General features: G+C 45.4%; 1 protein-coding gene across 2 annotated transcripts in view; it reads left to right on the top strand.

The window, feature by feature from the left end:
• Positions 1-1,204: 1,204 nt before the first annotated feature.
• DEUP1 (deuterosome assembly protein 1) overlaps positions 1,205-13,700 on the top strand; it is a 58,013-nt gene continuing 45,517 nt past the window's right edge. For both annotated transcript variants that reach the window (XM_081197374.1, XM_081197373.1), the window contains exons 1-3: positions 1,205-1,306; positions 3,528-3,588; positions 10,708-10,879. In XM_081197374.1, coding sequence (XP_081053500.1) covers positions 3,545-3,588; positions 10,708-10,879 — 216 coding nt within the window. In that variant the 5' untranslated portion in view covers positions 1,205-1,306; positions 3,528-3,544. The remainder of the gene's footprint in view (positions 1,307-3,527; positions 3,589-10,707; positions 10,880-13,700) is intronic.

The raw sequence follows: 13,700 nt of genomic DNA, 5'->3' as shown, positions 1-13,700 counted from the left end.
AATCAAGTAGGAAAACGCTTAACTCCTTCGCAAACGGGAACTTGCTTTTTAAAATCTAAAACGCAGATAGCTGAGCAGATAAAAAGGAAGGAAGGAGGTTGCTTAGAGAGAGAGAGCTTTTTGTTGTTGTTTAGTCATTTAGTCGTGTCAGACTCTTCGTGACCCCATGGACCAGAGCATGCCAGGCACTCCTGTCTTCCACTGCCTCCCGCAGTTTGGTCAAACTCATGCTGGTAGCTTCGAGAACACTGTCCAACCATCTCATCCTCTGCCGTCCTGTCTCCTTGTGCCCTCCATCTTTCCCAACATCAGGGTCTTTTCCAGGGAGTCTTCTCTTCTCATGAGGTGGCCAAAGTATTGGAGCCTCAGCTTCAGGATCTGTCCTTCCAGTGAGCACTCAGGGCTGATTTCCTTTAGAATGGAGAGGTTTGATCTTCTTGCAGTCCATGGGACTCTCAAGAGTCTCCTCCAGCACCATAATTGAAAAGCATAAATTCTTCAGCGATCAGCCTTCTTTATGGTCCAGCTCTCACTGCCATACATCACTACTGGGAAAACCATGGCTTTAACTATACAGTGGTACCTTGGGTAAGAACTTAATTCGTTCTGGAGGTGCGTTCTTAACCTGAAACTGTTCTTAACCTGAAGCACCACTTTAGCTAATGGGGCCTCCCACTGCTGCTGCACCACCAGAGGATAATTTATGTTCTCATCCTGAAGCAAAGTTCTTAACCCAAGGTACTATTTCTAAGTTAGTGGAGTCTGTAACCTGAAGCGTATGTAACCTGAAGTGTATTTAACCCGATGTACCACTGTACGGACCTTTGTTGGCAAGGTGATGTCTCTGCTTTTTAAGATGCTGTCTAGGTTTGTCATTGCTTTTCTCCCAAGAAGCAGGCGTCTTTGAATTTCGTGACTGCTGTCACTATCCGCAGTGAGAGAGCTACCAATGCCTATTTTGTTGCAGTGCATATTTGGCACACAGGCAAACGGGAGAAGGGCGCCCCTTCCTCTGATTCTGGTCCCGCCCCCTCCGCTCCTGCCCCGCCCCTCCGTCGGGGGATTCCCCAGGCCTGCTCCCTCCCTCCGCCCGCGGAGCCTCTTCCCTAGGCCGCCCCGTTGCCCCGGCAACGGGAGAAGCCCGCCGGGCCCTCCCCGCAACTGCCGCCCGGGCGGAGGGGGCGGGGCCTGCGCGAGGCGGCAGCCGCGGCGGGAGGGCAGGAGGGCGGCGGGGCGGACGGGCTCCTTCCCCGCCAGAGCGAGGGCAGCCGCGGCTCGCAGCAGCAGCAGCGGGGGAAGGGGCAAGGTAAGCGGGCACCCACCCACCCACCCATTCTCGGTTTCTGAGAGCTCTGCAGGCAGGGAGTCTTCCTCTGGAGAAAGGCTCTCTGTGCATGCTCAGAGGCCCTCTTTCTACTGCCCGGTTTCTGCGTGCTCCAGAGCTATTGACTGTCTGGAGGAAGCCTCTCTAGCTATGCTCATAACCGTAGGGGTCAAGACCCCTAGAGAGAGCCCTCTGTGTGTGTTGGTGGCATGCTGAGAGAGGATGGACAAAGCTGTTCTGTGCATGCTCAGAGGCTCGTTTTTTTTATCTCTTCCTTTCTCACTTGCTCCAGGATGGAGTATGGAGTTTGGAAAAAAGGCCCCTCTGCATATGCTCAGAGGAACCATTCCACCCTTTCCCACTGGCAGACTGTTGAGAGCAGGGAGGGTTGTCTGTGGCACTCCACATAATGCTAGTATCTGTTACTGGGAACCATAGAATCAGAGTGGGAGAGTTGGCAGGATACCCAAATGTCATCTAGTCAAACCCTGTGAAATGCAGGGATCTCAACAAGCAGTCTCCCATCCAGTTGGAAACCATACAGGACCCTGCTTAGCTTTGCAAATGTGCTAGCAGTTTTGTTGCGTCAGAGTGCTGTTCCCTTCTCATCATCCTGCTTCCAGGTTTCCTTTCCTCTAGTCAGCCACTGTGAGAACAGGATACTGGACTGGCTGGGCCACTGGCCTGATCCAGCCGGTTCATTTTATGTTCTTACATTGGATTCCAGCTCCCTTAATCTGCGACCATTAGCCATCTGGGGCCGGTGGGAGTTGTAATTTAACATTTGGAAAGTCACAGGTTTGCCTCCGTGACCGAGTCTGAACTGAGGAATCCCCTCTGTATATGCTCAGAAGCACATTCCTCCCCAAGTCCTATAAACTCCAGGACAAGGTATGCCCCTCGATGTTCACAGAAAGCTGCCTTGTACCAAGTCAATGGGTCCATCTAGCATAGTATGGTCTACTGGGAACTTCTCTTGAGGGTTTCAAACAGGGTTTCTCCCGCCAACCCTCCCTGGAGAGAGCAGAAATTGAACCCAGGACCTTCTGCATTTAATGCGCTCCATTGAGCTTTGTCTCTTCTGACTCGCTAGGTAGCCTTAGACCAATCTGTTTTCTCTCTCAGCCTCCACCCCCACTATAAATGCTAATTATTGTCTCATTAGTATACCCCAGTGACATGCTGCTTGGCAGCTCAATTCTGCACCTGTTTAACTCAGAACACAAATAGGTTCCAGCGGATTCTACAGGACATATTTCCAGTTAAGAGTATATGTAAAATTGCAGCCTCCAAAAAGCCATCTCACATAGCCTGCCTTGGTTGTTCAACACCTTGGTACTCGTACGTTTTGGCTCCTGAACGACCGAAACCCGGAAGTGAGTGTTCTGGTTTTCAATTTTTTTTTGGAAGTTGAACGTTCAACGGGGCTTCCGGTTGGCTGCAGGAGTTTTGGTTTCCAAATGTTTTGGAAGTCAAATGGACTTCTGGAATGGATTCCGTTCAACTTCCAAGGTACGACTGCATAGCTTTTGCTAATGAAATCACCAGATTTGAGGATTCCAAAAGACTATCAGAGACTCACACAGATCTCCTGAGGGGATCCTTTTTTCACCGTTTGAAAACAGGTAATCATGGATGCTTTCATTGAGATTCCTGCATTCCTGGGTGCGCTTCCACCTCTAAGAGTCTATGATGCCACATAGTGAGCTCATTCTGAAAAGTGATGAGAATTTTATCTCTCCCTGCTTCCCTCGACCCGTCAGTTTCTGATCAGGCACAAATCCACCACTGGGCTGGATGTTTTATTGATTTAATGAAGCTATGACCCACCCTTTAATGTCAAGATATTTCCAAAGCAGATTAATAGTCCCATCAGTTGAAGACCGCATATTACGTGCACATTGATGTTAGCTTAACAGTTAAGCCACAGCAAACAGCCCTATTCCCACCCCACTGACCTGACATGTTTTCACTTGGAATCATAGAACTGTAGAGTTGGAACAAACCATGAGTGTCATCTAGTCCCCCAATGTAGGAATTTTTTGTTTGACACAGGACTCAAACCCACAACCCTGAGAGTAAGACTCTTGTACTTTGTTACTGCTGTTTCTCAAGTCTCTCCTTTTAACTATGAGTCTTCTATGTAAATGAATAATTAAGGGGGGAAATATTAACCCACCCACCCCCAAAATATTCTTAATAGATTGGAGAAATGCTAAAATGGAGAAGAAAATAGAAGCACTTCAGGAACAAATGATGACTAGGTAGGTTGACGCATAATAATTTCCTGGTCATTCCTGGTTTATCTTCGCTTATTTACTCCTGTACGCTCAATATGATGTAGAACTTAAAACCTTACACTTAAAGATTTCAAAGTTCTGTGGTCTTTTGATTCTTCATTACTGCTTATCTCATAAACACTAGGCCGAGACTGCTCAGCAGCAACTATATTGAGCAGGAGTGGCCACCTTGTTTGTTTGTTTGTTTATAAAAATATTTATTTACCACTATGTCACTTAAAAAAATCAAAGCAGTTTATAACAATAAAACAGTACAATGAAAACCACATTAAAAAGTTAAAAACAGACATCACTTAATCATTTGTGGTAAAACGTAATAAATCTGTTCTTAGCCATACCGTAATGCTTGACATTGATGAGTTTACTATTTTGTATATTAGGCAAACCATGAAGCGGTAATGCGGCTTATTGCTTTTAATGAAGAGTGCACCCCTAATTGACCTACATTTCTTATTGAAATTACTTTTCAGGCCTGGTCAAAGCAGTAGTGGCATCTTTTGTTTAAAACCTTCAGAGTGCATAACCTTTCCAATTAGAAAATGTTACGATCTGGAAACTGCACTGTAAAACTCACCCCTGTCGAAAGACTATTGTTGGGAAAGCTTTTTAAAAATCATTACCTAATTAGAGTTGTTCGGAAGCCTTATATAAACAGAATAAGATTACTGTATCATGAAGAGGACACTTTTTTTAAAAAAAAATCTTTTTCTGCAGAAGTGATGTCATCAACCTGCTTCAGATTTCTTTGGGCTCAGCTATACACAATTAAAATGTTTTAAGTGTGTTGTAAAGTGCATTCTACAAACGTGACACTAGATGGCGATGGTGACCTATGGCAAATTCAATATATTTTTTCAAACCTTTTTTTGTAAAAAAGCATCTTCACAACGTTTTTTATATGTGTCTAGATTCTACCTTTATCTTTTTGACATTTTGATTGCAAAATTATCCTGCTGAGACTTAGTCTGATGTAGGTGTTCGTGGGATTGCAGTTTTATTGTATTTATTCAATACAATTAACTGCCCAGAGTCAAAGATTGGGCTGGTTATTTGCAAATCAACATGTGAAAACATCGTTTCTGACCTTTGCAGTTCCTGATCATGCAAAACTCATTCTCTCTCTCCATCTAGGACAATGGTTGGAGGCAGGCTGTTAGATGAGGAGGGTGGGGAGTTTGTCGAGGAGGAAGCAGAGGTGGCAAAAAAGTGATGTTTTAGGGGACCAAAGATACTTTGTTGCCCAAGTGCCCACAAAAACCTGGAGCAAACTAGTTACTTTGGTGGGGAAATTAACAAACCATCTAATCATCATTGTTCAAAGGAACAAATATAAAGATTCTTTCCTGGCATAGTAGCACTGTTTCATTGTTCATGCAAGTGAAGATTAAATGCAAATATTAATTATTAAATATTTATTATTGCTTGTAAGCCGCTCTGAGCCTGGCCTTGGCTGGGGAGGGCGGGGTATAAATAAAAAATATTATTATTATTATTAAATATGCCTGTCAGCAGCACACCAAACTTTCTGGCTGCTATGAACATCACAGACTTGACTGTCGATACTTCCTCTCTCTCTTTTCATTTGGTTTTCTGTTTGCATTTTCAAAAACAGGAACAGAGAGCATCTTTAACCCCCTTCCTTCCCCCCTCCCCCTGTCCTACCTACAACTTCGTACCAAATACAGCATATATACATATACCATATGACTTCACTTCCACCCTTTTCCTGGTTCCTTTGCTTTTCTGCTACTCCGCGTAATCCACATCTTTTTAACCATCTAATTTGTTGTCTATTAAAAGCTCTTTTATCTATTTCAACTCTGCTGGATTTCCTTGAGACCTGCTAAGCTGTGTATTTGTTTATACTGGTTCTTAAAATATTCAATAAACATTATCCATTCCTCCTTATGTTCCTTATCTTCGTTTTCACTTACCCTGTTCGCCAGACCAGCCAGTTCAGCATATTTGAACATTTTACACTGCCATTCTTCCTTAGTGGGTACTATACTTATTCTCCACCTTCGTGCCAATAAGTTCTAGCTGCGGTGGTGGCATATAGTAATAAACCCTTTTGTTTTTTTGAGGGGGATCTACATTGTTACCATCCCCAAGAGGAAAATCTCGGGGGGGGGGGTGTTTCCCCTCCTTTTAAAAAATATTTCGAAACAAAAAAAAATTACAAACATCAAATTCAAAATCCATATTCATTTTCTAACATAAGCCTATTATATAGATTACCTAAACTAAAATGTATCTAATTGCTCTAGGCTGAGGAAAATCTTTGGGGTTTTGGGGAGAAGTTTTTTTTAAGTATCCTTTTTAATTCATTATATATAGTTTCCCAATATTCCTTAATTATTTTACAGGGCCACCACAAGTGAAAATAGATCCCTCATTTTCATCACACTTCCAACATACACCTTTTTCTTTGAATGTCAATACTTCCTTATGGCTTACACTGACAGATTAGTGTCTTTGGTTGGTTGGTTGGTTGGTTGGTTGGTTGGTTTGGTTCGGTTTGGTTTGTTTGTTTTTAGCAACTCTCCAGGTCTCATGCAGAGATCTTTCACATCACCTGCTACCAAATATCTTTTAAACTGTAGGTGCCTATGGTTACCAGACGTCCCCGTTTCCCAGGGACAGTTCCCGGATTTACAAATCTGTCCCCGGACAAAATCCGTCCCCGCATTTCATTTAATGTCCCCGGATTTATATTTTAAGTGTTGTAGATTTATTAGTAGGGAATGAATGTTGCGTGATTGGTTTAACAGCACAAGACACATCATATGGGGACTTCTGGTGAGTCAAAATGGCGGGTGGTACGGCAGCGAGCAGCTCCTGAAGCCAGCCAGAACCAACTATGCTACCAGGCTGGCTCCAGGCTGCTGTGACTGTCGTTGCCGCTGCCACTGCCCGGGGGGAACCGGGGACGCCCGCCACGTCAACTGGGGGAACCGCTGACACACACACACCCCGCGACCCAAATTGAGCTGGGAGCGAGAGCGCCCGGTCACCCCGCCAACTGCCCAGTGGCGCTCTGGGGCCAGTAAAAACCCCAGAGCTGACGTAGGAAGAAGGAGGAGAGGAGAAGGAGAAGGAAGAGAGAGGAAGAGGAAGGAGAAAAAAGAGGGGAGCCCCGACCTTGCCCCGCCGCCGCCGCTGCTGCTGCTGCTGTCGCTGAGGAGAGGTAGGAGAGCACCGGGAGGGCAAGGACATGTGGTCGAGCCCAGGCCTAACCAGAGCCTACTCCACAGCGGCTAGCGCTCCAAGAGAGCAGGCTGTGCGACAGAGGAGACCACAGAATAGAAGATATTACTTCTTTTTTAAAAAAAAAATTAAAAATAACTTTTTTCTCTTTTTTTTAAAAAAACTGTCCCTTGAGTCTTTGAAAAAAATCTGGTAATCATATGGCAAGGATTACATTTGGTACCTTTCAGAGAAGGCTGGGCATATGCTTTCCCTGTATTTCCTCCTCTCACTTCACTGAACCACTCCCTCTTAGTGGTCTCCTTCCCTGGCCTATCCAGCCTCACTTTGCCTCCCTACTGCATCCTCCCTCCCTAAGCCTCTCCTCCTGTCACTACTTTCCCTGTGGCTCTTCTGCCTGCCCTGCTCCTATTCCTTTGTAAAACCTGAGCAGCTCAACCAGTAAGGACACGCAGACCCCTTTCTGCCCCTCTTTAACCTTAAGGCATTGTAGTTCAATCACTGCCAGAGGCTTCAGCATCACAACAAAGGGCAAAGTTGCCCATCCCTCCCTAACCTGCTGTCACTCACAAGAACCCATTGCTCACATATAAAAGCTGAAGGAATACGGGTGAAAAGGCAGGAATTATGTCAGTAATATGGCAATTTCCTGCAGCAATCCACGGCCACCTTCATTCCTGGCCTCCGGAGCAGTTTCCTTTGTGAGAAAGCTACTCCACAGGGATATGAAAGCAACTGTAGATTCGACAGCATAGTTTTAGCAAATTGCATTTTCTCCTAGCAGGGCTGCTTCTTCTCTCCCCTCTATCCTAGCATACTCAGCTGCTTTAATTCCTTCCATTTTGTGCTGTCACATTTCCACAGCAGGTCTTGTCCGCACACAGCTTGCTGTCTGGCCCGGTGAGGAAACAGAGCCCCGCTGTGGCTGCTGAAAGCACAGTTCAGGATCCCTGACAGAGAGGATGCCAAGGAGATTTGGCACTGGGGCCTGCATCCCTGTTTAGCTCTGCTTTAATTGCAGCTTTCCCAGGCAGATGATGCGAGGCCTGTTGATCTGGAGGCCCCATCAAAACACAAGGCGGGTTGCAGGCAGAGGTGAATCTGTTCAGGCAAACTGACCAGCGCTTGGGCACATGTGTCTCTTCTCTAAAGACAATTTTTGGGGGGACATACCTGGAGCGTTTACAGGGCCAGATGAAACCTTGTGCGCCATATGGCACCTAATAACCACTTAATAGGCATTTCCTTCCTATCCACTGTAGGGGTGGCATAGAAGTTCCACATATACCAGTGGCACACAGTCAGTGGACTAGGGGGACTAGGCAAGTTCCTTAAATAGGGGTAAATTAGAGTGTTGCCTCCTTCCCAAAGCCTGGGGAACTTCTGCCTGGCTTAGGGAGGGAGGTGTGATGCTCCAAAGGGTGGGCCCAGGTGCCTTCCCAAAGACCACCTGGCTTTAGGAAATAGGCAGCCAAGCTCCAGCATCCTATCAGTGAAGACCTTACTTGGAAAATATATACAACCCAAGTGGTTAAGAAAGCCCAACAGAGACTCCATCTCCTCAGAGTATTGCGGAAGAACAGTGTCAATCAACATTTGATGATCTCCTTCTACTGGTCAACAATAGAAAGTGTCCTTTCATACTGCATCACGTTGTGGTACGCTGGTTTGACATCATCTGATAGGAAGTGCCTACAGAGGGTGGTGAATACAGCACAAGATATTATGGGCTGTCCTGTGAATCCTCTGGATGAAATAGCGGAAGAACGTTGCCTCAGGAGAGTGAGGAAAATTCTCAGGGATGATTCACACCCTGACCGGCACTTTCTTGATCTCCTGCCCTCAGGCAGAAGATATAGAAGCATGATTAGTCGCACCAACAGGGTAAAGAACAGCTTCCATCCGTGGGCTGTTAGGCTGCTGAATGAAAAGATAACAACAGGGCAACTGACTTTCGGGTTTGGTGGGTGTGCGTCAGTAAACGAGGGGAATTAAGACTAAGAGATCTGAGTGGGGAGTGCTCGAGTAATCTCACTGTATACAAGTTGGACAAGTGACAATAAAGTATTTCAATTTCAATTTGTTTCAGTTTCAATCAGAGCCCTGGCACCTCCTTCCCAAACCCCAGGGAGCTTATACCCCGTTTAGAGAGGGAGGCAAAATGCTTACGCATGGGATATCAGGCCCCCAATTGCCCTAACAAGCCGGCCCTCTGGCCCTAATTGTTCCCTTATGAAAAAAATCGCTGCACTCCTCTGACATATTCCATCTTCTGCCAAGCTGTCTTGGCGATGCAGAGAGTCTTGCCAGCAAGAAGAATGGAGCGAAAGGAGTCTGTAGCCCAACCAGTGTGTGGCGGGACAGGGTGTTTTTTTATAGGGCCACGACTCACATGGGCAGGTTCATTTTTGAGCTGCTGCTCTTTGTTTCTCACCAGGTGGGTAGCTAGGATGAGGCACCGTAATACATTGCGTTTGCACCAGGATCATAGAATCATAGAGTTGGAAGAGACCACAAGGGCCATTGAGTCCAACCCCCTGCCAAGCAGGAAACACCATCAGAGCACTCCTGACATATGGTTGTCAAGCCTCTGCTTAAAGACCTCCAAAGTAGGAGACTCCACCACACTCCTTGGCAGCAAATTCCACTGTCGAACAGCTCTTACTGTCAGGAAGTTCTTCCTAATGTTTAGGTGGAATCTTCTTTCTTGTAGTTTGGATCCATTGCTCCGTGTCCGCTTCTCTAGAGCAGCAGAAAACAACCTTTCTCCCTCCTCTATATGACATCCTTTTATATATTTGAACATGGCTATCATATCACCCCTTAACCTCCTCTTCTCCAGGCTAAACATGCCCAGCTCCCTTAGCCGTTCCTCATAAGGCATCGTTTCCAGGCCTTTGACCATTTTGGTTGCCCTCCTCTGGACACGTTCCAGTTTGTCAGTGTCCTTCTTGAACTGTGGTGCCCAGAACTGAACACAGTACTCCAGGTAAGGTCTGACCAGAGCAGAATACAGTGGCACTATTACTTCCCTTGATCTAGATGCTATACTCCTATTGATGAAGCCCAGAATTGCATTGGCTTTTTTAGCTGCCGTGTCACACTGTTGGCTCATGTCAAGTTTGTGGTCAACCAAGACTCCTAGATCCTTTTCACATGTACTGCTCTCAAGCCAGGTGTCACCCATCTTGTATTTGTGCCTCTCATTTTTTTTGCCCAAGTGCAATACTTTACATTTCTCCCTGTTAAAGTTCATCTTGTTTGTTTTGGCCCAGTTCTCTAATCTGTCAAGGTCGTTTTGAAGTGTGATCCTGTCCTCTGGGGTGTTAGCCACCCCTCCCAGTTTGGTGTCATCTGCAAATTTTATCAGGATGCCCTTGAGTCCATCATCCAAGTGTTGATGTAAATGATAGCAAGTGTTGATGTAAATGATAGGCCACAGTTAGAGCAAGCCAGGATTCATAAAACAACTTCAAATCTAAGATCCTGGTTTTACAGCCTCCAACAAACCATAGCTTGTGAGGGGGCCTAGGTTCCAATATACAACCAAACCATAGGGCGGTATTCAACTTAAGTTTTACTTAGGGTAGGTCTGTCAAAATGAATGCACCTATCTTAGTTGTGTTCATTAATTTTAATGGGTTTTACTAGGAGTAAAACTTAGTAGGATATCACCTGTAGTTTAGCTAAACAAATCACGGTTTAGTGTTACATCCAAACTGGACCAAAGAAACATTGACTAAGGGGAAAAAAACATTAAAATAAGCCATTTGGTTATTCTCAAGTTCAATATGAGCTCACTGGAGGGAAAAAATAGCCTGAAGAATAATATTTCAATCTGATCATTTTAAAAAGACCTCTTTTTCTTTTTTTTAGATCCGTCCCTTGCAATGTTGAGCTTCAAGAATTAATGCATCAGATTGATATCATGGTAAACAACAAGAAACGAGAATGGGAAAAGAAACTGCAGGCTTTAGAAGCGCGAATGACTGTCCGGGATCAAGAATTGGCAAGTGCCCAAAGCAGGTTGGATCAGAAAGGTCTAGAGGTATGGGATGCCTACTGTTTTGTGAATGAAGCATTGACCCGGAGGTACTACTTAATTGCTCGCTTTATTAACATACATGTTCAGTGCACTTATCAACAGCTCTAATCCTGTACCCAGCCGTGAACATTTGAGTACACATAATTCCCCTCACCCCGGACCCTCTGTGTACGGTGAGATCAGAACCGAGTTTCTGACTCTTTTGCACTGTCTTGGGTATATGTGTGGAATGTAATGGCTCGGCTGGGATATAGGACACTGGTTTGAAGCTCTGGATTCCCTAACTTGCAAAATCCAATCCATATCTGAAAGAGTAATATGCCTAAGATCTGTTCACTGCGTGTAGATTTGGCTGGGAGGAATTAGGTGTCTAGATGTAACATACATGTGTTTGCATCATGTATTATATGTCCAATATCCCAACATTTTGCCACTCGGGTATGACCAGGAACCCAGGACGGGGGGACGCAGCAGACTGTTGTGGTGAGGGCAAAACTTGCCTTCTATCCTGACACAGATGGTCTAGTCCTTGCAGACTGGAATCCTGCCAGGGAGTGCAGTGTGTCTGTTTGCAAAGTGCACCAAGATCAACTGTAACCCTGGCAGCAGTGCTTTTTTGGGGGTGGTACTTTTTTGGGGGTGGCACATGGGACTCGGGTGGTGCTGTGGGTTAAACCACAGAGCCTAGGACATGCCGATCAGAAGGTCGGCGGTTCGAATCCCCACGACAGGGTGAGCAGTTCAAAAGCACGTCAAAGTGCAAGTAGATTAATAGGTACCGCTCCGGCGGGAAGGTAAACGGCGTTTCCGTGTGCTGCTCTTGTTCGCCAGAAGCGGCTTAGTCATGCTGGCCACATGACCTGGAAGCTGTACGCCGGCTCCCTCAGCCAATAAAGCAAGATGAGCACCGCAATCCCAGAGTCGGCCACGACTGGACCTAATGGTCAGGGGTCCCTTTACCCTTTTACTCACTGGCACAGAGTACCATTGTCTCATTATTTTGCTGCCCGCTAGATACCAGCACCTCATTTTATTTAACTTTATTTTTTTACCAAAAAAGCAATGGCTATGGGCATTTGCAACACATAGACCTTCTCTTTGCAGCTACCCCGCTATGACCCACCATCTTGGACAAGTCACCCAATTTATAATAAACTGTGAAAAACTACCTACCTTGGACCTGAAATCAAGCCGAGATCTGCCCCAGCCGTAAAGTTTTACAAAACAATTAAGCCCACATTTATATCTAACCATTGCAATAATGCATTAGATGTATTGGGGAAGCTTTTTCACCAGTTTCTCCTCTCACTCACCTCGCCTTCAGATGTATTAATCAGTACTCTTTGTATGAAATCCAGAAGGAGCAATTGCTTCCTTTCTAAGCTTGGTTCAGAGTAAGTAAGTATGCTGCTACACTAGGTATTTGTTCTAGAATTTTGTTCATTTGCCACCCATTGTTTGTTCTTTGTATGGGGTGCCTATCATCAAATCGTTCTCCTGCCTTTCCCCCATACTTATCCCATTTCTTTTGAGAACTCAACATACCTGAGCAGCACCTGAGCAGCAAAGGTGCCCATTGCCTTTAAATTTCTCTTTGAAGATGCACTCGTATTTTCCTGATGATGCTCTTCAGAAAATCCAGCATCACATGGAAGATCCATTCTGTTGGCTTGGAGGGCTCCTGTCTCCTGATCAAAATGGAGCCATCTCCAGCTGAAATGTCCATTGCCGTCCTTGCAAATCTGGGAAAGGCTCCATTTAAAGGCAGCAGCAGCAGAGTGTTCCAAATTAGGAGGGGTGGCTTATCCCTACTCCTAACAAAATATATTGTTTTGGAGTGCACAGCTATTACGGCATGGCTTTTGAATTGTGCTATGTGTACCCATGTGATACCCAAGGATTTGACATGCGCTTCATTCATGTCTACTAGTTCAGAACTTCATAGGCACTCTTTAAGGCCAAACAATTGCATGAATGTTTTTATAGTTGCAAATAGCAGCCTCTGGAGAGGCAGGCAGGATCAGGGCCAATAGGATGGAGAGGGGGAGCTTAACCCTTTGTGCTCTGACATAACCCTGACGAAAATCCCCTTGCCCCAAGATCCTGTTTTCATTACAAGCAAAATTAGTAGCATTTTTGTAGCCTCATAAAGAGAAGAAATAAGATACATTTACGAGATTGTGAGAACCCTCTTAGATTAGGATAATCTCAGCTGCACTCTTATATGGTCTCAATCTACCACTGTGTGCCTTTCAGACACAGACTTCAAAACCACTTATTTTGATTTAGTCTCTTAGGCTGTGGTCAGGCAGCTTCAGAACATGAAATGTAACGACTTGAGATTTAATCAAATGCAAAAGGTTTGTAGGGGGAAAGTGAAACTTTTCAGAAGATTCATAGATCTCCCTTTATGATCAAATTGATGTAAAATTCTCGCAGTCCAACAAAAATGGATCAGAACATGCATCTGGGTAGGCTTGCCAAAACAAAAATGTTTTTAGCAGGTGCTGAAAAGGTAAAGGTAAAGGGAGCCCTGACCATTAGGTCCAGTCGTGGCCGACTCTGGGGTTGCAGTACTCATCTCGCTTTACTGGCCAAGGGAGCCGGCTTACAGCTTCCGGGTCATGTGGCCAGCATGACTAAGCCACTTCTGGTGAACCAGAGCAGCGCACGGAAACACCATTTACCTTCCCGCTGGAGAGGTACCTATTGATCTACTTGCACTTTGACGTGCTTTCAAACTGCTAGGTTGGCAGGAGCAGGGACCGAGCAACGGGAACTCACCCTGTCGCAGTGCTGAAAAGTGTACAGCAAAGGCTACTGC

This window comes from Podarcis bocagei (assembly GCF_964188305.1).
Source record: "Podarcis bocagei genome assembly, chromosome: 6".
Taxonomy (NCBI): Eukaryota; Metazoa; Chordata; class Lepidosauria; order Squamata; family Lacertidae; genus Podarcis; species Podarcis bocagei.
The sequence above is the reverse complement of the archived record's forward strand: the minus strand, read 5'-3'. Positions and strand labels throughout refer to the sequence as shown.